At 44.3% G+C, this 25766-nt stretch overlaps 1 protein-coding gene across 20 annotated transcripts in view; it reads left to right on the top strand.

The window, feature by feature from the left end:
* The first annotated feature begins 214 nt into the window (after window positions 1–214).
* LOC149307661 (kinesin-like protein KIF1B) overlaps window positions 215–25766 on the top strand; it is a 93203-nt gene continuing 67651 nt past the window's right edge. For all 20 annotated transcript variants that reach the window (XM_089534186.1, XM_089534191.1, XM_089534190.1 and 17 more), the window contains exons 1-3: window positions 215–369; window positions 9126–9310; window positions 24196–24272. In XM_089534186.1, coding sequence (XP_089390312.1) covers window positions 9205–9310; window positions 24196–24272 — 183 coding nt within the window. In that variant the 5' untranslated portion in view covers window positions 215–369; window positions 9126–9204. The remainder of the gene's footprint in view (window positions 370–9125; window positions 9311–24195; window positions 24273–25766) is intronic.

The raw sequence follows: 25766 nt of genomic DNA, 5'->3' as shown, positions 1-25766 counted from the left end.
GCGTGCCGTGATTGACAGCTAAGCCACTCCTCGTTCCCCCTCCCGTCTCAGTTTTTTACGATGGACAGGACTAAACGGCCAATCAGGTGTCTGAAATCGGAAGGCGGGCTTTAGCTCCCGGCACCTGATTGGAAGAGAGCGAGGAGAAGGGGGCGGGGCTTAAGTGTGGGGTTGGGCGGCGACTCCAGCTGGTTCTCTCTCGTCACTTCAGTGTGGCTCGCGTCAAGCGCGGTGGCGGTCCCTGCTTTCCCTCCTCTGCGCTTCGTGATGGGGCTCGGCGGCTTTAACCCCGCTGGCTTCGCCGCCACAGCCGCCACCGCTGCTTCTCCTTCCTTCTCGAAGGGCTGCTGATTTATCTTCGCCCTTGAGGTAAAAAAGGAGGGGAGGGGGAACGAGCGAGCACGTCACGTGACCTGGCGCCTGGTGTGGGAGGGGCGGGGGAGCAGAAGGGGCGGGGCTTACCTTGGAGGCTCCTCCCCTTTCATTTCCCCTTCATCCCTCCATCCTTCCTTCAGCATCCATTTGACAGGGAAAGGTCTGATTGAGGGTCCTACATGTCCTACATTTGAGCCTTCTGGCCCCAGCATAGGGTGGACAGAGGTCCTCCTTTTTCCAGGGCTTGTCCTACATTTCAGCCTCCTGTCCTGGATAGGGCGACTAGAAATGAGGGTGATGTCCTCCTCTTTCCCAGGACATGTCCTACATTCTAGCCTTCTGCCCTGGGCAAGATGGCTAGAAATGGGGGTGATGTCCTCCTTTTTCTAAGACACGTCCTACATTTTAGCCTTCTCTTCAGGACAGGGCTACTAGAAATGGGGTGATGTCCTCCCTTTTCTAAGACACATTCTACATTTCAGCTTCTTGCCCTGGACAGAGTAACCAGAGGCCAGGAAGGATGAGGGTGATGTCCTCCTTTTTCTAAGATGTGCCCTACATTTCAGCCTTCTGTCCAAGACAGGGTGACTAGAAGGCCAGGGAAGGACATGGGTGATGTCCTTTCTACAGGGCATGCCTTACATTTCAGCCTTCTGCCCAGGACAGAGTGACCAGAAAGGCAGGGAGGATGAGAGCCATGTCCTCCTTCTTCCAGGACATGCCTTACATGTCATCCTGAGCCTGAGGGCTGGGAAGTGTCTGCTTACCAATTTGTGAGCCACCCTAATACAATAAATGAATAACAAATAAGCAAACCTTCTGTCCATGAGGGATTTGAAAATGTCATGTTGAGCCTAAGAGGCATGAATGACTATTTCTGTGACTGTTTTGAGCCCTCCATTTCCCTGAAATGCCCTACATTTTGCAGTGCCTCCTCCTCCTCCTCCTTCTCAGCGCTGAGGACATCTGGTCACCTTGGTCCAGGAGGGATTCGAAAACGCCTTCAATTTTGAGTGTGACTAAGGAGCATGGATCCATATTTCTAGGGGTACTTTGAGCATTTGTTTTGGGAACGTCCTACGTTTCTGCGCTGCTTTACGGTTGTGGCGTCTGCTCAACCTGGACGAATGGGTGGGCTTCCTAATGAAGCCCCTTCCCTTTATCCACCCTTCTTCCTTTCACTTGCCCAGTGCTTCTTCATTTTCCTTATCCCCTCCCAGCCACACACAAAACCACACATGCACAAAATCGCCGTCACACCGCAGAAACAATCCAGTCTGACACCACTTTTAATTGCTATGGAATCCTGTGGGTTGTAGTTTTGTGAGACATTTAGCCTCCTCCTTCAGAGAGCTCTGGCGCCGTGACAAACCACAATCCACAGTTAAAGTGGTGTCAAACTGGATCATTCCTGCAGTGCGGATGCAGCCTTTGGTGGCGGGTAATGTGTGAAAGGAAGAAGGGTGGGTAGCCCTTCTATTTCTCTCTTCCTGTCTCCACATTGGTCTCTATTAATACAACATGGACCCTTTTGGAACAAGTGACAGGGAAGGGAGAGTTGGCCCTCCTTATCCACAGGTTTTTTATCCACGGATTCAAGCATCCAAGGCTTGAAAATAATCAAAGGAAGTATACTTTCCAAATATCAAGCCATTTTATATAAGGGGCACCATTTGGCTGTGCCATTATATAGCATCCATGGATTTTGCTGTCCACGGTGATTCCTGGAACCAAACCCCAGCGGATAACAAAGGCACACTGTACCCTTCATTTCCCCACTTTCAATGGCTTATATTTCCTTCTGCCAAACAAGGGGACAAGGTTGGGGTTGTCCACTAAAGACACCCACCCACCTTTCTTTCGCCTTGTATTTCCCCCCCAACCATCTCTTCAAACAACCCCCATTCCTCCAATGTATGTGACCCTAGGTGACTTCTCAAAAATGATGGTAACCAATACAATGGTTATTTTATGCCTCCGCAGTCGTATTCCCGGCACAGAGGAGACGAAGGGAAGAAATTATTACATAGCCTACTATTGTCTTGTTTGTGTAGAAAGAATGGCACACTCCCTTTGCGTTCAGATGGCTTCGGGCAGCTCATAAACAGCAAGGCCACCCTAAAGATAAACAGACTTATCTGTTACATCAGACTTCAGGATTACAGAGTCGTTCCCCTCGACCCTTTCAGTAGATCAATTTGTAAATTGGGGAAGATCTATGCATTTTTAGTCACACATACAAATGCTGGGTTATAAGGGCACATCGTTCACAGACAGCCGCCTATCCCTAGTGCTGCATCCAAGCTGAATGGTCACAAAAGATGCCCTTTGGGTATGTTCGCCTTGGTTTTTAGATGCTCTTTATGTGCCATTCTCATCCCTTCTGGCCTAGGCATCTCATTTGTTCAGCAGGGCGGGGTTGAAAACCGAATCCCCCTCCATTCTCCCTTTCCCTTTCTTCCTCTACCCCTCCGTTGGTTTCTCATGGCGGTGGCTTGTTTTGGGGTGCTATGGGAACCCCTGGGTTTTTGTTTCTGCCTCTCATTTTAGGCCTCATCTCCTGTGTAAACAGTTGCCATTGTGGCTTGTGTGTCTGTGCATCTCCCCCCCTCCTTTCCTCCGTATCCAGCGCAGCAGAATCGCCGGGGCAGCCATATTGAGATGATGTGCTGACAGTCCTCCAGGAGCTTAGCCAGGGATGGGGCCGAAGGGCGAAAAAGAATGATCCGGAATTGGTAGCGTAGTCCAGTCGCTTCCTGGAATCCCTTTTATCTTAATTGCCGTGGCTTGTTAATGTTTTCATGGAAAGGTGTCTCTGTGGTCCGTTTTCTTCTCGGGTGGAGCATTGGATGTGGTGAGTCTCCCTCCGCTATAGACATGGTGAAAGTCTCAAAGGCGTTTCAGACCTTCCCTGTTGATTTCGTCTTTGTTCCTTTTATCTCTGAATAAATGTTTAAATCTCGCGTGCTGCAACTGTGTGGGTTTTTTGTTATTGGCTACAAAATACTCAGCGACCGTTTGGTGTTATAGAAATGGATGAGGTAAGGCATTTGAGGCTGCAGACCTGCTTCGTGTGGAGAAAGCTCCGATGGACCCATTGGGATTTATTTTTAAGTGGATAGGCAAGATTGTTTTGTAAGCCTTCCTTGCAGGTTTCCATAGTTTTCTAAGCAATTATGAATGTTTAAAAATGTGGATTAGTGACCAATGCCTGTCTAGATGGCTTTCAGATGCTTGGTCCTGTTAATTTTGCTTCAGCATGTAACAGTCTGCATTAATATGATCAAGTATATTCTCTGTGTATAGAATATTTATACTTTACATGGCTCTCTGATTCCTCAGTTTCTCTGAGCTGTCTTTGCACATATTCATCCCTTAGGCCTGCTTCTGTTGTCACCTTAATCTTGAGGCAGCTGCTAGGATTTCTATGTATGGCAGTTGAATTGTAACTAAAAAGGCAGCATACATACCCTTTGATATGTTTCTGAGTCTTTTAAAATTCAACTGGCTTCATGTTAATGCATCTGTCTATGCTTTACAAATCAGTGTACTAAGGCAACACATACAATGCACAGGGGTGTAGTTACAAGGGAGAGGGCAAAATGAGGACATTGCCCTTCTTCATAAGAATCCCTCCATTCTCCAAATGCCTAGCATCACTGTAACTCAAACATCCAAGCAAGCATTTAGAAACAGAGTCTAGGCATCCAAAGGAAAGGGGCAGGAAAGTGTCCAAGGGAATGCAAACACAGCAAATGGAAGAGTCCTGGATGTGAATGATTTCCATCATCTTACTCTTTGCAGGGCTAAAAATGAATGGAAATGAGAAGGAAAAATTCCTTTGGAAGTGGCAGAATTCTCATTTCGTGGGGGATGTCCTCATTTTGCCCCTCTCCCATAGCTACACCCCTGAGAATATGTTGTGTTTGTGTATGTGTGTGCCTTCAAGTTACGTGTCGACGTATAGCAACCCCATGAATTTTATAGGGTTTTCTTAGGCAAGGAATTCTTAGTGGAGGTTTTGCCCATTGCCTTCCCCTGAAGTCTTCATTCCAAGTATTAACCAGGGCTGACCCTACTTAGCTTCCAAGATCAGACAGAATCTGGCGCCTTTGGGATATACAGGCCAACCTTTTTTTATGGGATGCTTGGAGTTGTCAGAGGTGGCTTGACTGGAAGATACACTGAAGAGAGTGTTTAGCATCGCCCTGGAGAACTTCTGCACTGTAGTGTTGCACTTTGGGTCAAGTAGTAAGTCCTTAGGTCTTTTCCTACTCACGCCAGAGCAGTACGACAACTGGAGTTATATAAAGGTGGGTTGCCTTGCTAACCCACCTTTGAAAGGAAAGCTGAGTTTCTTAGCTTAGGGAACAGCTTTTGTGGAGACTTGAAAGGGCCCTGAAGGGTCCGTGTATATGATAAAAATCTGATGCAGCACTCCACAATTGTTGTCTATTTTGCAAAATGTTAATTGGATGCTAATTGATTGTCTTTATTTTGCTGTTCTGCTTATGGCAGCCTTTTAGATGAGTCAACAAGACTTAGCATCCCACTTTTTGGGGGCTAGCTCGCTTGCCTATGTGTACCTACTTGTTGGGCTAGGATTCTGAGAGACCAGGGTTTGAACCCCTGGTCTGGAAACCCACTGGGCAAGTTGCACACTCTCAGTCTCAGAGGAAAACAAAGGCAAACCCTCTCTGATCAAATCTTGCCAAGATTTGGTAGATTTCTCTTAGGGTTGCCTTAATTTGGAATGACTTGAAGGCCCATAACAACAACAATGCACAGGTTTAGAAATACTCTTTTGGTTGTGACATGTCAATAGGCCTTGTTGAGAGATGTCTTGTTGGCTTGCTTATTCTCTCTTCCCTTCATACTCTATCATTAGGATTTGGAACCAGGGTTTGACCATCCATTGGCCAACCATCGTGAAAAGATGACCATGGCTTGCCTTAATCTTAGTTCTTGCCTGATGCCTCTCCAGGGTTTGGGGCTAAAAGAAAAAGAGAGGACTGGGAGTGAAATGGAGGGGCCATACAATTCCTGAATTGGGAAATGTTACAGCTACATGGCTTTACAGTTTGTTGGCTGGATTTTCTTGCTTTTTTGGCCTGCCTGGTTCTCAATGTCTAGATAAGGCAGTAGAAGAAACATGTACATGTGATGTGCCACATTTCCTGGTTCTTGGTCATGTATTTTTGGCAGCATTGGTTTGGCTTTTGCTTGCTGCCTTTTCTTGCTGAGAAGGGGGCTTTGAATCCTCATCTCTTTTTCACAATGAAGCCAGTCTAAATTAAGTATTTCAGTTGAACAGGAATGTAGGAAGTGGCCTTATACTTGTTTGTGTTCAGGTCGTTTCCCATTATGATGAGAACATATCACAGGATTTCTGGGTAAGATTTGTTCAGAGGGGGTTTGCCTTTGCCTTCCTCTGAGGCTGAGAGACTGCTGAACTGGGATTTGAACCCTGGTCTACTAGTGTCCTCGTCCAGCACTCAAACCACTACACCATTCTGTCTCTATTGTTAATCTAGCCTGGTATTTTCTGTTCTGTCAGAAGCTCTCCTGGGTCTCAGGCTGAGGTCTTCCCTATGGCTTTTCACCTGAGACCCTTTCAATTGGAGATGCTGAGTCTCAACTTGGGACTTTTGCATTCACACAGCAGGGGCTTTACCGCTGAGCTCTTATGCTTGCCAGGATTCATGGGCTGCTGACTTTTATGGATGCTGTGCCTTCTTTGAAACAGCTGGAGATTCAGATTATTCATATCAAAGCATTAGAGGTTGTGTCCACATTAAAGCATTGGATGTGGCCTGGGGACCACGTCTGTGTCGCCTTTAGATGTTGCTGGTCCAGCATGGCTTACTGGTTTGAGTGTTGGACTAACACTATGGAGATCAGGTTTCAAGTCCCTTCTTGACCATGAAACTCATTGGGAGACCTTGAGCAAGTCACACGCTCTCAGCCTCAGAGGAAGGCAATGGCAGACCTCCTCTGAATAAATCTTGCCAAGAAAACCCCATGATAGGGTTGGAAATGAAGGGAAGGCTCACAACAACAACAACAACAACTTGTGTAATCCCTGACCATCAGATATTGGTAAGGGATGATGGCAGATATAGTGCAACATCTGGAGAGCTGCTTTTTCCTCAGTTGCTTTAGTGACACAAGAGTTTCTTTACATCTCAACCTCTTCTTCTTCTATTACTTTGCTACCTGCAGTTTCTTTTTGTCAGTGGGCAACAGAGAATATTTTGCAGAAGAATGGTCCTAAGAGTCAGGATTGCTGGTTTTATTTAGTAGTTTCGGGACTGATCTCTTTTCTTTTTCATTCCCCGCTTCTAACATGAATCTGGAACACTCTGTCCTCCTCCATTTTTCAGCAGTTTCGTCATCTGCACAAGAATTAAAGCAGCATTTCTGATGCCAGTACATGAGCCTACTAAGGAAGGCTTGTTGAAAAGAATGAATCACTGAATTGTTGTTTGCCAGCAGGCCTGTGGAGTCAAAGTTATATCTTGGATGTGGAAGCCGTAGCAAAGTATTATATGGGACAAGCGTGCCCCCTGCCTTACATTTCACCTATTAATAAAGATGACACATCATAATCTCTGGCCATGTTGTGGTTTGTATTTTGTTGCTGCTTCTTCTTTGCTGTGACTCTCTCCACCTCTGCAGAATTCACAACTAACATGGCACACAAATTTTGTCACTGCAACTCATGCTTTTTGGTTGGTTTGTTTATAGAGGTGGAGTTTCTTACTGGAAATAGAGGTTTTAGCTCACCTTAGTCTGGACTCACAGCCTTGGGATGCTTCTTTCTTCTGCTGTAAAAAGCTTCCAAAGGCCACTTAAGTAGAGGACTCAAAAGTACTTAATGTGCTTCCTCTAATGTTACTAGGAGCTTTCAGTGCATTTATCCAAAGTGCTTTCAGTACTGTTCCAAAGCAGGAGGATCGATAGTGTTAAAATACTGTATAAGTGTGGTTCTTTGTGGAGCCGGTCATTCCTTAAGTACAGATGTCTCACTGGGGAGTGACTCTACTACTGAGCAACATGTGAACCCAAAGCCATGACATCTGTGGCCAGGTTGCATACTGTTGAGATCTGGCATTTCTAATGTAGTCCATGCTAAATTTGTATAGAGATCTTGGTCTGAGTGTTATCCTTGGGAGAATAACCGTTTGAGTGTATTTATCTTACTTGTTCATTTGCTTTCAAAAATTTATGTGCTATTAATACGAACAAATTCAGTGCAGCATCTTCTCAGTAAAATGTAAAATAGACATAAATATGTGGAATGCTCAGATCTTTTGTGGGTCTGCTGTAAGAAGCGCATACTTGGGATTCAAATGGCCCCATATATATAGGCCAAATTAAAGCTGCTTTCGGTCACTTTGGAGGTATGCTGTTTCAATGATGCATGCGTCCTAAGAGTCCGGAAGCTGTGCCAAAGCTGTGCTCTAGTCCATAGGACTGAATCATGGCTTTGGTGCAGCTTCCGGAGTCTTAGTATGTATGCATCATTGAAACAACATACCTCCAAAGTGACCCAAAGCAGATTTATTTGGGCCTGTCTGGATGGGGCCAAATATTTACCCCAGAAAATAAAAGATCTTAAGGAAATTGGGTTTGCTAATAGTGCCTTCCCCAACCTGATGCTCTCTAGATGTGTTGGATTGTAGCTCCCATAATCCTCTATACAGCACAGACATAGCTAGATGCTAGTCTACTTGAGGAAGGGCTGTGCTAATGTGTCTGCTATGAAATGGTCTCTAGGAGCTTTCTGGATTGGACTCTGCAAAACAAAATGGGACACAATAGCCTTAACCCATTTCAGCTAAGAAAGTCTTTGGTCCCAGACACACTGCAGAAATAATCCCGTTTGAGACCACTTGAACTGCCCTGGCTCAGTGCTAGGGAATCCTGGGAACTGTAGTGTTTTGTGAGACATCTTGCCTTCTCTGTCAGAGAGCTCTGGTGCCACAATGATCTACAGTTCCCAGGATTCCCTAGCACTGAGCCGGGCAGTTGAAAACGGTCTCAAACTGGATTATGTTTGCAGTGTGCTTCGGACCTTAGTATATTTCCGGAAATGCCTTTACTCGCCCAGTGTGGCTATCTTTGCCTTTCCAAGTGAGATTGGATTTTCAGTGTTTAGAGAAAGGGCACAGTGACTGGTTGGCCTGCTCTATTCAGATGCACCTGCGGAGGGTTGACATGAACTCAAGCAGAAATCTTGACGATGAGAGGCTGTCTGTCAACCTTCCCTGGAGAATAGGGACGCGGGGAGCTGTGTTTAGGGTGGCATGAAGCATATAGGTTATTGAGCAACCTGTTTTTATTTCCAGGGTGGACTGGGGGGATCCCTGGATGTGTGTGTATAGAATCCCCCCCCCCCCAAATGCAGCAATAAAGGGAGCAAACAACACAAAGAGCGAACAGCCATCCTTCCAAAGCAGCCCTCTGAGTCAGGAGTGATGTCAGTGATGCAGGCTCCATCTTTTTTCCTCTGGGGGTGGGGCTGGAAACAATGTCTTCCTTTCCAAAAGCTGTTATTTAGCGAGGGATCGGCAAGGTGGGAGGGGGAACGTGGCTACACTTACACTCTTTGGAGCCAAAAAACCCCAGCATTAGTTTGCATATACAGGGGATCAAACAAGTGCAATGTTTCTGACAGCCTTTGATGTATTGAGAATTCATTTCTAAAATCACTGACTCTCGCTTTCTCTGTCTCTTCCTTTTAAAAGAGAATTCCAGACGAGGAAAGACAACACTGTGGAAGTCTCTGGTACCTAATTTCTGGAGTACGCGCAAGAGGCCGCCAAAATGTCAGGTGCTTCTGTCAAGGTGGCCGTCCGGGTCCGACCCTTCAACTCCCGAGAGACCAGCAAAGAGTCGAAATGCATCATCCAAATGCAAGGCAACTCAACCAGTAAGTTGGATTTGATTTTCAAGTAGTTTTTTCCTGCATCTGCACTGCAGAAATAATCTGGGTTGACATCACTTTAACTGCTGTGGAATGCTGGGAGGTGCGGCCTGTGTCTTCCCTTAAAACTGATGACTGTCTCAGCGATGACATTTTGCTCAGCCAGGGAACTGCTCTTGTTTTCCTTCCTTTTCTTTAATGGGAATCTTATGACCTCCTCTTTTTTTTGGCACGTGATTCCAAAAGGCAGTATATCCTGCCCATCTGCATTTTTGCTGACTTACAGTCCTCTGGAGATGAGTTGGAAGGGATGGCATGTGATTTGGGACTTCCTTATGGCTGTCAGCTTTGCATGGTGGTTCCTGAGTGACTTCCTCTTTGACAAGGGCAGGATGGCTTGTGTTTGTGTGTGCATGAACTTGGGAAGAAGGTTGACCAACCTGTGGCATGTTGATGGCTTTCCTTACCTTCTGAGAGGCTTTCTGCTATTCAAGGTTACATTCTGTTTGTTTGTGATTGGACAACTTGGAATCCTAGACTTGTAGGGAACCTCATAATTGACTATCTAATCCAGTCTCCTGCTTGAGGAAACAAGTCCAGAGGTAGAGGAATCCAAGATGTTGGCTGTCTTCTCCCTATTAGAAGATGATGGACAGCCTGCTATTCTTCTACAGAGGAAGGGATGGGCACCTTATGGGCCCCTCTGATGCTGTTTGATTGCAGTTCCATCATCCTTCATCACTGAGTGTGTTGGATATGGCTGATACAAGTTTCAGTTGATTTTACGCTATCTAGAGTAAAAAGCATGACTAATGGTCAGAGGTTCTGTAAGATGAAGTCCAAACCCCCAGAAAGCCCAGAGATTAGGAGTCACATACCTAGAGGACCACAAATTGTCCATTCCCGCTACAGTGAATTTGTTCTGTTACCAAACTGCTTTTGCCATCGCAGTTAGCTTCAACCAAAATCTTCTCTCCTGGAAATTCAGCCCAGTAAGCGTAGCTCAGTTGCCTGTGAATAGTCCTCTTTAAGGCACAGGTTTTAAAGAGAAGGTTTTAAAAAGAAAGCACACCGAGAGTTTTCAGTTCCAGGGGAAAATTTTTCCTTTGCTTCTTTCCTTTTTTTGGGAAGCCTACTGATCTGTGGCCTTTTGGTGAATGTCTCCAAGACAGACAAAAGCAAATTGAAATGGCAGGTGGTCAAGAGTTAAGTCGCTTGGGCCATTAATAACTGTGGGAAAATAGCCTTAGAGATACCCCAGAGCTTTTGGTTCTCTGAGGGAGGATGCCTCTCCTATTTTGTTAGGTGGGAAGAATGCCAGGAATGTGTAGACAAAGTGGAGATCTCAAAAGGAGTGAACGGAAGCATATGGTAGAAAGGGAAATGAGGGGGGATGCTTTTGTAGTGGATCTGGTGACTGCACTTTCTCTCTCTCTCACACACACACACACACACACACACACACACACACACTTTTAAATAATTCTTTAAAATGGCCAGAACAGAAATGCAACACTGCTGTGCTATTCCAATAGAGAGCAGTCATATAAGTCAAATATGCATGTAAGTCAATACATCTGTTCCTGTCCTGGTCAGATTTCAGTCTTCCTGGTGTTCCCTATAGCTGCCATAGAGAGCAGGGCATATTTGAAATGAACAGAATAACATGTTAGGAAACATTTGTCTGAATATTAGAAAAGTAGCGTAGTCCCAATATCGGATATGGTCCTTCAAGAGCTGAGCCTTGTGTTCTCCATTGAAATCAGGACCATTATGCCATGTGGTTGGGGAGAACTTGGTTGCATGGCTTTCTTTTGATTCTCCTTGGACTTCTCTGTAGTTGCAGTGTGTTGAATGTGATTATTTGAAGGAATGTAAAGGTCTAAGGAGGGCCTAAATAACTCAAGGCGTTAGATCCTATCAGATCTTGGAAGCTAAGCAGGGTCAGCCCTGGTTAGTGCTTGGTGGGAGACTGCCAACCAGTACCAGGTGCTGTGGGCTATATTCAGTGAAAGGAACTGTGTATTCCTTGCCTAAAAAAACCCTATGAAATTCATGGAGTTGCTGCATGTCATCAGGCAACTTGAAGGCACAGACACCTGAAGGCCTAAGGCTTGCTGGGCAAACCACAGACATCTTAAGCCTTTCTCAACCTTGTGTGTCTCCAAATACGTTGGATTATGGCTCTTATCAGCTCCAGCCAGCATAACCTTTGGTCACTCAGAGGGTTTTTTGGGGGAAGGGTGCCCTATAGTTTAACTGGTTTGTCTTGTTGTCTGGTTGCATTTGACAGGCACATTCACACCCCCACAATAAAAATACGCATGAGAAAGCGAGTCGAAGTTAGAGCAATCTGGATTATCTCTTCGTGGTTCGGTGTGTCATTATGGTTGTGCTGTGTGGGGTTGTCACTTTGCCCAAATTTGCATTAGGATTTGTAAACGTCCTTTAGAAAGAGAAACCTGGACACAGTCTGACACAAAGTCTTTTGCGGATGCTAGATGCAAAAGCATCCTGAGAAATACAGCGCTATCAATCCTTACTCTTCTTTCCCCAAGGAATACGGAATGATACTCAGTTTCTGAAGCCTATCTGTTTAAGACATTTCAGCACTTGCTCCTCAAATGGTGTGGTGGTCTTATGCATCATTGAGGACAAATAGCCATTGAAAACTACAGGGAGCCCTTGGCTCTTGGCCATGAAAGGAGGTTGCGCCTCCTCTGGCAAATAGGCTTGGATTTGAATAATGGGGAGTTGCCAAGGCCCATGGTTTCCCTTTGTGCCGCCTGGGAAGAGGGTGGTGCTCTTGGAATTTAAAAAGTGATTTCTAATGCATTATGGGGGCCAGCTTTGAGGAAACATCTGGCTTTTATCATTTCCAACGTTGAAACTTTGGCTGACCATTGCGATGCACATAGGCAGTAATCTTTCAGTGCAGGAGATTCTGCCTCCTTCCTTTTATCTGATCATATTTTTTGTGTGCGATAGAAGTGAAATCCTGCAGTCCAGCTGGAGTCACATGTTCCGACTGCATTACGAAGCTGGCATGTTGGCAGCCGGCCGAGGCTGTTCATGGGGCGGCCAGAGCCAATTGCAGATGTTACAGGGGGGGGGGGGGACTGCTACAGTGCAAAGCATCTAGAAATGGGAGACGGAGCTAGGAAAAGTTCACTTTGAGATGCAATGCCCAGAATCCCCTAACCAACATGGTAGTCCAGAAAGGTAATTGTTCCAAGCTCTGGGAGAAGATAGATTATGTAAAAGGGGGGGGGGGGCTTAAACATGCAAAAGCTAAGGTACAGTCAGCCCTCTTTATCCACAAATTTATTATCCACAGATTCAAGCATCCACTACTTGAAAATATTCCAAACGTATATACATTATAAAAAGCAAGCCTTGATTTTGCCATTTTATATAAGGGACACAACACCATTTTACTATTTTATTTTATTTTATGGGATGTGAGCAACCATGGATTTTGGTGTCCATGGGGGGGGGGGGTGTCTTTGAACCAAACCCCACCGGATAACAAGGAGCTTTGCCTGCACCTGAACCTTCTCAAATCTCAAGGAGCTCATTACAGCTAGAAAGGAGAATTGAGGCTCATCTGGTCACCCAGAGGCAGTTCTTGCAAACCATTGGCAGGGCTGGAAGAAAGGATATTTTTAGTTTGGTGTTTTTTTGTGTGTGTGCGTGCGTGTGAGTGCATATAATAACTTCATTTTAATGAATCTTTTTTCTTCCTGAGGGCTGTTTTGCGATCCAATTCTGCAAGTAGTGATTCTGGCAAAAACAATCTATCAAAGACGATGGGTACTCCCCGCTTTTGTGCTTTGAGGCAGCCATAGGTTGCTTCCCCTGCTTTTTTGTCTGAACCAATATGGTTTATGACTTGCTATGATCCCAATTAGCCTGCTGTCTTCTGATGTGATGGATAGTAGTGTTTCTTCATTAATCTTGAAGAAAAACAATAACCTGCCAGTCCATTAATTTTCTTTATTTCAGATGAAGTGAGGTTGGAGGTTGTTTCTGTTTAGTTCTTCATGTAAAGCAGTAGTCCTCCAAGTGTTGTGGGCTTCATCTCCCAAAAGATCCAGCCAACTGAACCAACATTCTTGGAGTTGAAGTCCATAACATCTCAAGGACCAAACTTTGGGAACTTAAAGGAACAAAATGTTTTGAGCTAGGGCCGTTACTCATAGTACAAACCATAGCATGCCAGTTGAGATGAAATTGTAAACCAGTGCTACTCAAAGAGGTGGAACTGGCATGAGAAGGGCTGATACAAACTATAGTTTGTGCAGATCAGGCCTGGAGGGAGGGAAACACATGTATGGCAGGGTCATAACATCCGAAGCCACACTTCGAGCACCAAACCATGGCAAAGTGGTACTGTGTAGGTGCTTGGCTTCAACTGTATTCAGACCTGAAGTAGTTTGGGGATAGAATCATAGAGTTGGAAGAGGAGAGAGTTCTAAATAACTCAGCAAACTACAGATCCCAGGATGCCTAAAGTTAAAGCCATAGCTGTTAAGTGGGATCAAAGTGCTATAATTGCATAGTGTAAAAAGGACCTTAATTGTGGGTTGTTATAATATTGTGTTGCAACCTTAAAACCTCTTTCAAAAGGCATGCTTACAAAATAATCAGAATCACAGCAACATCTGGAGCTGAACATCATCCTACCATTTACCTTTTAAGAAGCAGATTTCTAGCCTACATGTGGGTCCAAATAGCGCTGCTCATGTTCTACCTGCAATACATTTTCTGTGTGGAGAAGGTGAGACAAGGAAACGTATAACTTTAATCCCATAAAGGTTTGAGATTTCAGAAATGGGTAAAACGTAGCAGCATGTGCATTCACTCCATTGTAGTGTTGAGGCGAGGAGAGGATCTGATGAAAGGTTTTCTTTTTCAGGCTGTTTCCATCTCTTGTGCTTGAGGTTACTGGATTAACTTCAGTGGTTTTAGCAATGAGATTGGGGGGATCCGGAATCCTTTATCTTATTGCTTAAGCAGTGGAACGATCCCATCTGTCAGGACCATGAGCCACAGATGATGCTTTGAACAGATTGCTGTATAGGAGGCTGGAAGCCCAGCAGGCTTTGGGAGTTCTGGAAAGGCTACAAGCACTTTTGGGTTGGAACACCATCTTCCTCTCATGCTTCTTTGGCAGAGAATGTGCCCTTATGAGTATTATGAGTATGTCTGGTGCTTGTAGATTACTTGAGAAACTGCTCAAATTGAATTACAATAAATTCAAGGAGGACTCCTTGAGGAATCTCTCTCCTTTTTCTCAAGTCATTGGGTCACAATGATTGCAAAGGAGAATGGATCCACATGACAGATGGCGAAAGAAGTGCTCTGTGTGCCGGAGCAAGGAGGAGAGAAGGCCCATGCCAGCTTCCTCAACTGGTCCCTTGGTGTCCTAATGTCTGGCCTCACAGCTTGTTGTTTAGTGATGTGAGCAAAAGCCTTACGAATCCATTCTGGGCAGGATCAGACGCATGGCCAGATGGTTCTGAATTGGTCCAGTTGTTCCTGAGCGCTTGGAAAAGAGCACCTAGCTAATGGAAACGGAGCATCAGTAAAAGTATCAGCTCTTAGCATTTGCAACTTCCTTCCATCAACCACTACAAAGAGCAGGAATTTTGAGATGTACCTGGTTTTTCTTTTTCTGTGTTGATACACATTTTTTCTTGTTACGCTAGCAGAGAGCATCACACAACCATCTACTTTGTACACGTTTACCCTATTTGAGCGTGAGGACACAGGAGGAAAAATAATGCTGGCTGACAAGAAGCAACTCTGATGGGCTTACACTTTAAAGCTGCCTTGAGGGCAAGGACAAAATGGCACCCTCTTTCAATCTACATGCAGAAGTTAATGGGATCGGCAAGTAGATCTTCCTTCAACACTAGCAGCCAAACGGTGTCCCTGTTCCCATGCATTTGGGGGCAGGTCAGTTTAGGGTACAGGACAGGCTGTTGGTACCCACAGCACTGTCTCTGTGAACAAGGAGAATTGCTTAGAGGCTCAGGAGTAATAGCTGAGGGTCTCACAATGTTGCCCTGTAACATCATCTGTGTGAGGCAGTTGCCTAACTCTCTCTAGTTGGCCCTGGTTTCTCTGTTAAAAAGTATGGAGATGAGAAGGTGAAGGCAGTTTTACATAAGCCCATTAGTCCTATGCTTCTGTATGCTAATGATCTCTTCTGTTTTTACAAAGCGGGAGAAACACACAGTCGTAGTGTGTTGCAAAACAGACAGATTCTTGAATGGTTAGCTGCTCTTCTGGGTTGTTTTGATCTAGTAGTGTGCACTGACCTGGTTTCAAATCCAGGGCAATTGCTGCAGTGGTAGCTGGATCCTGTGCTGATGCTCATCTGTTTAAAAGCCAGACTCTCTTTGAACATCAATAATAATAATAATAATAATAATAATAATAATAATAATATCTGTAGTGTCCTGTGGGTAGCTTTGCATACCTCTTCAGTGTATATCAAATAGAATAGGAAGAGTGGACTTTTGCCTCCCATATATATGTGTTTGTATGTTGGAGGTACATCTGGATTCTTCCATTACTTAGGTGTAATCTGTTTCTCCTTGGGGAAGCTTGTATACAGCAGCTCTGAATATTGAAGTATACATGCACATTGGTGTATGTGTGTGCGTGTGCATATTAGTCCTAGTGCGAAGCAGAGTTAAGATGTTTTGGGAAACAGTTCCTCTAACTAATCTACCCAGTTACCCCTAGTGATTTTAATTTCATTTAATAATTTCATTTAATGAATACAGTGGGCCCTTGGTATCTGCTTGGGTTTGGTTCCAGGACCCTCTTCCCCCCTGGATCCCAAAATCCATGGATACTCAAGTCCCATTTAATACAGTGGCATAGTAAAATGATGCTCCTTATCTAAAATGGCAAAATCAAGCTTTGCGTTTTGGAATGTATATTTTCAAGCCTCTGTGGACAAAGAGGGTCGACTGTAATATCATTAAACGACCAGGGGGACATGAGAGTGAAAACTGGGCCAAGTGTGCCCCAATAAATAATCCCTGGCCATGGCTATATTGGCTGGGATTTATGGAGGTTGTTGACAAAAAGCATCGAGAGGGCGACTGCTTGCCTGCTCCCCTGGCGTGGCACAAACAGGGTCCAAATGGAAATGGGCTCAGGGCTTTTAGTGGTAGTTAAACTCAGGAGCGATGGGTGAGCATGTTGTCCTCCTGAAATGGCAGCTGCAGAGTTTGTATTTATAGCAACTGGATCTGCGAGAGCAGCTGAGGATGAGAGCTTTTCCAGCAGCTTCTGGCACTTCTTTTCCTCCTCTTGTTCTGCACGCCTCCCTCCTCTCTTTCCCTTCATGGTACAGATCTAGAATTCCTAAAGCAAGGGAGTCACTCCGGATGAATTCCAGTTTAAGCTGTGTATATGTGTGCATGTTCCTTCCTTTAGTATGGATGACTTGAAAAATTCCAGGACAGCTTGATTATAAGCAAGTGTCCATTCCTCTCCCATGTGTTCCTGCTGTAATGCAAACTCTGTCTTCAGATTATTTTAACTAGATTTCTGTAAGGTGTCCAAGACTTTCTAGTCATATCCTTTAGGCGGAAGCAGGGAGGGAAAAAACACTGTTGTCTTTCTTTCTCCAAACATAGCATGCCATTTGGCATTTCTCAGATCTGTTGTGTATATCTGAGAGCTGTGGGGTCTGGTGCTTTTAATACCCCTTGTCTTCTACCTCACTGATAACAACATAAGAAAAGGTTTGGGCTCCTGGAATCCAAGATGGAATATACCAGAAGCACCTTTGAGACTAAGTGAAAGAAAGAAATTGGCAGCATGAGCATTCCTAGACTTAAATCTACTTGCATCTGATTCTACGGAAAGCACCAAATTTAGCCAGATGGAGTAGTTTCTACCACTCTAGAGATCATGTTTATCATAACTAGGAGGGAACATCTGAATGTGTTCTTGACCCAACATCTCCCTGGTTCTAGTCTGACTAAGCTCTGCAGGCTCTCAGAGACTTGTGTTCAAATTCTACTGGCTCCATTGACTCACAGATTAATCTTGGACGCATATCTTACTTCTCAGCCTCCATCTGTCAAAACAGGAATTGTGGCGATCCGTTTTTACCGGCTTGTTGTGTCACGGAAGCCTTTCCAAGCACTATCCAAATGCCAATTGGCATGGAAACAATTCTTAAAGGACGCCCCACACTCTCCAAACGGAGGGCTCACTTGCAAAGTAAGATTTCAGTGTTAAAGGGATTCTTTACTTTGCACCAGCGCGTAAAAGGGTATAAATGCATTTGCTTGACATTTGTACAAATGCACCCAATCAGTACAGTTGGTTGTGTTGCCTGCCATAATCAAACCTTAAGTCCCTTGCAGATCCTGCCGTATAGACTTGCAAATGTAGTTGGAACCACGCTCTGCTTTTGAATCAATCCATCGATTTGGGTTGCACACTGATTTATCTGTAAGTGGGAATGAGGAATAGGTTGTCTTCGAAAGCTATTGGAACATCCTACCCCTAAACTGAATCCTGGTTTAAATAAATTAATAAATATTTAAACAAATTAGAGATATGACCATTCTTCAGGCAGGACTGCTTTCCTTTTTCTTGAGTGAAAAGCAGCCTTTTGAACAGAAACCAAGGGCACATCCTTATGCAAGGCCAAGGCAGCTTGATTAAAAATTTAATTCAAACGCTGCATAATTTAGCAGATGGAAATGGCTTGGTGTGCACATCTTGCCCTATGTATACTGTTTACTTAGCATGGTTGGGAGAGGTTCAGTAAAAGCATACATTCAGCCACTTACAAAAGATTGTTTAAGGATTGCTCTGTCCAGAACGTTTTAGGAGTATCTCTTCTTCAGACATTTGCTTTCAAAGGAAAGGATGGCATTTTCAGACACTGTTTGTGTCTCTAGTGAACTAGTTGAGGAAGGATTATATAGCAGTGCTGGAATGTATTTGAGGAAGGAAATTCACAGGTTCTGCTCTGAAATGCTTCCACTGTGAGCTCTAGACATATGATGACTCCTGGTATCCATCCTGAAAAAACTAAACCAGAGTTTCCCGGTGTGGCTTAATGCTAAAATGACTTCTCTTTATCTCAGTCCTGTATCTCTCAAAGACAAAAAGTTAATCCTTTGCTTGACTTTGAGCAAACTGTGTGCTCTGAAACAAGGACTGTAAGAGAATCAGACAAGAAAATGGCTAATACAAGCTAGCTTACTGTATATACTCCACTATAAGTTGACCTCGTGTATAAGTTGAGGGCAATTTTAGGGCCAGAATTATGGATTTTGACATGAACTATGGATAAGCTGAGGGTAAAATCTAGGGGCGTGTAACAAAGGGCCTAAAGGATGATGCAAAGGAAAACAATGCCAAAGAACTTGCAAAATTTACACAGAGCCTGGAATGTACTAAGCAGCTGTACACTGTTTCTGTCTTTCTGCTGACAGGCAGAAGCTTTTAATGGGGTGGGCACAGGATTGTCTTTTACTGGCATGGTTTATGACATAAAATAAAATACAGTGGGGCCTCCACATTGGCTGGGCCCAGGGATGCAGAGCCCTCATGAAGGTAGAAAATCTGCACATAAAAAAACTCTAGGTCCTCCAGTGCAACATCTGGTAGAAGCTGAACATAGATCATGCTGGAGGACCTACAAATGCCTAGAGAAGCGATTTCTCTAAGAATCTCTAGGTCTTTAAGAGGAACCCTATGGTCAGTGTCTAGCAGAATCACACTGGAGGACCTAGAGATGCTTAGAGAGAACATATTGATCAAATCTGTGAATAATCAGATCTGCAAAAGTCAAAGCCGCAAATGTGGAAGGCCAACTGTAACTACTAGTTTGCTCCCCATTGACACTCCAAATCTGCTTCTTGAGGCCACCGCTTCACTTTGCTTTGTATTAAGGCTGGCCCTGTTCCTTTTTTTGGCGTCATCTCTCTGCGCATCTAAAAGCCAAGCAAGTCCATCCAGTGTACTGCAGTGAATGTTACATGCCAACATAGTAGACAAGGAAACCCCAAAGGACTTTATTCTTCAAACGATGAAATCCCATTCACATTGGCAAACCACAAGGCTTAGACACTGCTAAGGGATATCTGCAGTGGTAAGTGCTGTGTAAAATGGCCATAGGACATCGACGGCTACTAGAAGAACCCCTTGGTAAAGCTGTGGAGTTCTCTAAAGCAGGTGACTGGGGTTTACCATGATGCTTCAAGTTGCTGTTAGTGCCACCGTGATGGAAAATAATTATAGTCGCAACACAAAGCCATGCGTGGGTTGGTTTGCAAACAGAAGTGTTAATTGCCACATTGGACCTTTTGAAACAACAGATAAACACATTTATTCCATTGACAGTTGAGCAGTTAATTTGGGTCCTGGCTGTGATTCCCTGCCTTGCCGCCTATTTCCTTTGCAAGGAGATGTGTAATTAAATGATTAGACTGGGGTGGGACGCATCCAAGCCGTAGAAACCAAAGTGGAGTGGGAAGTTCTTTGTGGGTTTTTTGGGCTATGTGGCCATATTCTCGAAAGGTTTACTCCTGACGTTTCGCCAGCATCTGTGGCGAAAAAGGGCAAAACTGAAAAATCTGGATTATGGAATATTTGTTTCAGGATGATGAATAAAATAGTTAGGTGGGTCATATACTTGAGTCCCCGTTACATTATGTCCAAAATCAATATATAGTGGGAAGACCATGCACAGTATCACATCATTGCAGTTCCTTGCTCTCTTATTCTTATGGGAAATATCCCTGGGATATTTTACGCTCCTATACACAAGGTGTAATTTGCTGGTTTTTGTTTTGTCTTAAGACCCTTTTCTTGCAGCAGCCTGAATACAGAAGCGTGGCAGCCTTGGATACCTAAAATATCTTGATTTACGCTAGTGCCTTCTGATGATGATGAAGATGATGAAGATGGGTGCGCCTCCAATTTGACGCTGTTTTCTCAATGAAAAGACTCAAGCCTGTTGCCATAGAAATGGCAAGCTGAGAAAAACTGATTTCCAAGGTTCGCTGTAGGTTTGTAGATGAGTCAAGTGACTGCATTTTAGGAAGTGTTCCCGTTATATAACCATATACATCAAGATATGCCACAAAGCCTTTAAGGAAGGGTTTGCTACGTTTTCCCCAGATAAAGACTGTGGAAGAAACGGGACTAAAAGGTCTTTCCTAAAGGTCCTCAGGAATGTAGGCATTTTTGAAAACCCATTGACTGTTTGGAAGACCTTGTCTGACTTGGGTGCATTTAGGTGATATGCATATCATTTCCATAAATATCACTGTGTCTGGAATTATTGTTTGCTTTCCATTGGTGGCTTGATTCTGGTATTACCTGAATCCTACTTGTCTCTTCCCTTCTATCAAGAAGTCAGCAAAATATTGGATGGGATCTATGAATCCTGCCACCAAGACTGTCATTCAAAATAGTCTTTAGTTGTCCTAGGTTATTAGACACAAACGCCTATTTCAAGTTACAGTCCTTTTTGAGGTTAATTTAGTAGTCAAAGGTATTTACAGATCTTGACATATGGAGCATGACATTTTATTAGGCAAGCATCTGTGATGTAACTGACATGTGGTTGACTTGTTAATCGCTGTCAGCGAACCAAATGGTTCTGTGTCATCATTTACAAAAATCTCTCTTCTTTCTTCATTGAGGACAACAGACATTTTTCTGACCCTTATTTGCTCTTTTATGTCTCAACATAAAGTAAAAACAGTTCAACAATGGAAGACGCTCCTTCAGAGAGTGGTGGAGTCTCCTTCTTTGGAGGTCTTTAAACAGAGGCTGGATGTCCATCTGTTGGGGGAATGCTTTGATTGAGAGTTCCTGCATGGCAGAATGGGGTTGGACTGGATGGCCCTTGCGGTCTCTTCCAATTCTATAATTCTATGATTCTGTGATTCATCTCTTTTATCACTTTGTGGTTGTCGTTCTGCTCCTGGGAATAGATTAAAAGTAAAAGTACTTGGCAGAAAAAGGATGCCTTTTCCTTTCCTTAGAGCTGGTCAAAGTGTGTGAAGGTATAGGCCTTGTATTTTAGGCTGGGCCAGTTGTAGGGTACGGGATTTCCTTGGCTCACAAATGCTGTTTTGATTTCATGGCTTTTGTTGATGCGCCTGTTGCTACCCAGAGCTGCTCCCCTATGCGCTGCTGTCCTAGTGTAAGCGATATTAATCCTTGGCTTGGCCTGCTTCTCAGCCTTCATAAGTCGGGAGCGTCGGCAGAAGGCAGATCCATTAAGTGAAGAATTGGCAAGGAGATGGGCAGTAGCAACGGTTGCTATTTGTCGTCTGTGCACAAAACGGGGGGCCCACGGTTCCTATTTTCATTCCAAAACTTTAGACAGCAGTTCTTTTTAAGAACATGGCGCCCGTGGAAGATTTGGGGTACAGTAGGGGAATGGTGATAAAAATACAGTAAGGTAATGGTAATCATTAAAGAAGAGGATAGCTCCTATAGGATATTGCAGGCTCTCCATCTTTCTTCGTGGAATCATCTGCAAGGAGATTACTTGACGCTGAAGACAAAAATGTCATCATCCCGGACTTTGAAAATCTCCCTATTGCCGCATGGACAGAAGGAGGAGAACCCTGCCTACAAAAGAAATCCTCCCCATCATAACATCTTTACTAAGGACTGAAACAACATGCAGGCATCTGACTAACATCTCCAAATGTTTTTTTCCATGTTTGGTTTGTAACATCTTGCCTGAAGAAGAAGCTCAGCGAGCTTCAAAAGCTTGCAACAAGTATATTTGTGCATTTCGGTTGGCCAATAAAGGTACCACTGTTTGGTGGCTTTGTTAAATGGCCAACACAGCTACTCTGGCATAATTTCGCCTTGTTCTTGAATGGCAGTATTCTGTGGCAGCATAAGCACTTGGAGATCAGGTCTGTGCCTCATGCCATTCCCAGGGTTTGTTGTATGTCTGACTCAACAACAGCTGACAAACCCTTCGTTGTGGGTGCGGAAACAGTGATTGTCAAGGTAGCTTGCAAGCCATGGGTTAAAGCATTGCCTTGCACTTCAAGGCTCTGGTCCAAGAACAGCACATTGTTCAGGGATTGTTGGAGAAGAGGGAAACAATGCAGTGTCATAGTTTTCTGGTTTCCACAAACAGTGGTCTAGGGGTACATTTTTGAAGCACAGGCATCCATTGCGGTAGTTGCTGTAGCCCCACCGCTACAGTGGATCCAGAGAAGGGTTTGCCTTTGCCATCTTCTGAGGCTTAGAGAGTGTGACTTGCCCAAGGTCACCCAGTGAGTTTCCATGGCCTGTTCTCTTTGAGAACATGGCCACATAGCCCAATAAACCCACAAAAAACGATGGATGTCAGCCATGGAAGCCTTCGACTTCACCTTTTGCCCAACTGTTTCTGCACAACGTCTTGCAGTCTGACAGCTTCTGGGCTGCAATTGGCCTGACTTCCATTTTCTCTTTCATAACTTGGTGGTGACTTGGAACAAATGGCTGCGTGGATTTTATTGTTTGCACAAGCTGCACATATGGCCAGATCATAAAAGGAAGCCAGGGGAAAGAGCAGCTTTTGTGAGCAGCTGATGACCAGCCCAGATAATAGGGTCACACAGAACCTTTATTGTAGGGTCAGAAAGATCCCTATATAGTGGTGTATAGAGAATTAAGAGGTAGGTTTTCACCAGGACTGGGTTTCCTTATGAAGGTGAAAGAGTTTACAAAACAGTTGGGATCTTAGCTAAGGTTTTGGTTCTCTTGATCACTCCATGTGGGCTCTATGCATATGCTGCATTTATTTGTAGGAGAGCCTTTTAACGTGTCACTCCAGTGCCTCAAAACCTCAGAGCGTTTCCCATATGCCTTTTTTCAGGCCGCGTTAATCGCCTCCCCCGTATCTTGAGCCTTTGGAAAGCAAATCTGTAGGCCACGGGCCTTCTTATCTTTGTACTCTTAACATGCGCTTCAAAATAAGCTTGAATGGGCCTGCTGTGAAGTTCCCAGGAGCCCTTGAGCTTTTCATGACTGATGCGCCTCCAGCTTTTGCGTGCATCTGAGGGAGGGGTTTGGTTTTAGTTCAAAGGAAACACCTCCTTTTTGCCTCTCTCCCTCATCCAGAAATTCTCACTAGTCCAAAGGCAAGATGACCTATTTTTGGTGCCTCTCTCTTTCTGCTCACTGTGAATTCCTTACACTGCAAGTGTGTGTTTTCTTGCACTTAAGAACAGCCCTACCTTTCCTTGACTCGTTCAAAGAATGTCTGCTTGCCACCTCATGAGTCCATTGAACAAAAACATGTACACCTAACCCTCCACATTTGTGGCTTTGACTTTTGGGGATTTGATTATTCACAGATTTGGTGACATATGTTCTCTCTAGGAATCTCTAGGTCCTCTCCAGTGTGATTCTGCTAGATTCTGGCTGGTTAAATATTGCATTGTTGTTGCTGTGTGTCATCTAACAGTGTCTGATTTATGGCAACCCACAGGGTTTTCCTGGCAAGAATTGTTCAGAGCGGGGCTGAGAGAATGTGACTTGCCCAAAGTCACCCAGAAGGGTTTCCATGACCGATTGGGGATTCGAACCCTGGTCCCCAGAGTCGTAGTCCAACACTCAAACCATCGGTTCTCAATTTTCTCTCCCTGTCAGAATTCTCCCAGTTTGGTATTGCTCCCAAATGTTTCATAATGTTTCCCAAAGTACTAATAGATAAGGCAATCTTTTATGTGTGTGTTATATCCTGGGCTGCTAACATGGCAAAATAAGAAGTACTTGAGTGGAGCATCTGCTGTCGGGATTAGTTTTTATATATTGTTTCACTCCTGTTCCTGCTTTTTCCTCGAGTAACGAATGTGCCTTTCTGTTTCTTCTAGGTATTCTCAACCCAAAGAACCCCAAGGAACCGCCCAAATCCTTCAGCTTTGACTACTCCTATTGGTCCCATACCTCGGTAAGACCACACTCCCTTGTGTTGTGCAGCAAAAACCCCTCTGAAAACTGGAATTCACACTTGCCCAGCTGGCCACTGGACATTCCCCCCAAGCAGCTGCTCCCTGCTTGACTCTATTGTGGTTTTAGCCCTTGATGTGTCGTATCCGTCTGTTTAAGTGCCTTTTCCATCATGGGATCAGAAAGATTAAATACCAAGCCACGAAGAACAAGTGTGCGCAAAGATGATAGATAGGACAGAGGATTGGCCCAAGTAGCTACAGAATGGAATTGACACAGCAAACACTTTCCAATTGCAGACATTTTTTTAAAATGGTTCATAAAGGAAAATCTTTGCAAGTGGTTATGGCTCAGTGAAAGATGAGGCTTAATCTCTTGGTTTATTAGGAAGGCAAGGCTGTGCTTTTCTGGTTCCCACTGCACATACCCCACTGGGAATGTTGTACAATACTCACTCCAGCTCCTCCAGGCTCTCTTCCCCCTCCGTCTCTTGGAGGAGGCTGAAGCTGAAGCCTTGCTGATTTCCTGTAATTGTTGGGCTTTGATGTAGTTGCTTCTCAGTTTTCTTAGAAGGGAAGGGCGGGTGAAACAGAACCTCTTCAGATTCCCAACAGATACAGGCTTGGATAATTGGTTTGTCCAGCAATGGAAAGTATGTGGTAGGCTGGACTCAGAAGCTGAGTTCTCTTGTCTGGTGTTCAGAGAAAAACCCAAGTATGTGAAAAACATTTCCCCCACTTAAATGTGCATGCTCTTCTGTTGAGATAATCTACCCGATAGAAAAACCAGGAGCTTTACCGTTGATATCTATCAAACAGCAAAGCGCTTGCTCAACCCTGGAGCAATGTCATCTCATCGGGGACCAAATAAACCAAGACCAAAGGATTGGCAAGTTGAACCTTGAACTATAATTTCTGGAGTCCTGCAGTCAGCTTGGCCAAAATTTCCAAGCTCTTTCCAAGGCTCAACAGCCCATGCAATCTGAAGAGATACGTTGGGCTGATTCTTCCACATTCTGCTGTGCATCTTATGAACTGATTGATGTTTTGGGTTACAGACCCTTCCTCCAGTCCCATGCTATTTGTCATGTTGGATAATCTGATAGAAATTGTTGGCTAAAACATTTGAAGGGCCACATTCTCTTCACCTCTGAATTCAAAGCTGTAGTTTGTAAAACAGACCAGTTTTGTGGATGGGTGGAAAAACCAGATGATGAAAGATGAGCTAGTTTATAGTAGCCAAGAGTGGTTAAATTAGTCTCTGGCTGCCATCTCATAATGTTAGGAACTGATTAGTTAGTTGGTCTTAACTAATCCTTGTCACCTCAGCACCTCCATTGCAACAGAGGGAGAATATGGTGCCAACCAAGCTTATTAGGTTGTTGGGAAACTGGCATGTAAGTTTGCCTTAAAGAGATAGATAATATATGTTGAGAGCAGTGTGGTGTAGTGGATGAAGTATTGCTGTTGAACTTGGGCTACATCCGCACTGTAGA

Source organism: Sceloporus occidentalis, unplaced genomic scaffold (genome assembly GCF_023333645.1).
Source record: "Sceloporus occidentalis isolate IW3139 unplaced genomic scaffold, rSceOcc1.0.p SCAF_8, whole genome shotgun sequence".
In the NCBI taxonomy this organism is placed as follows: Eukaryota; Metazoa; Chordata; class Lepidosauria; order Squamata; family Phrynosomatidae; genus Sceloporus; species Sceloporus occidentalis.
This window is presented reverse-complemented; position numbering and strand designations above follow the sequence as displayed.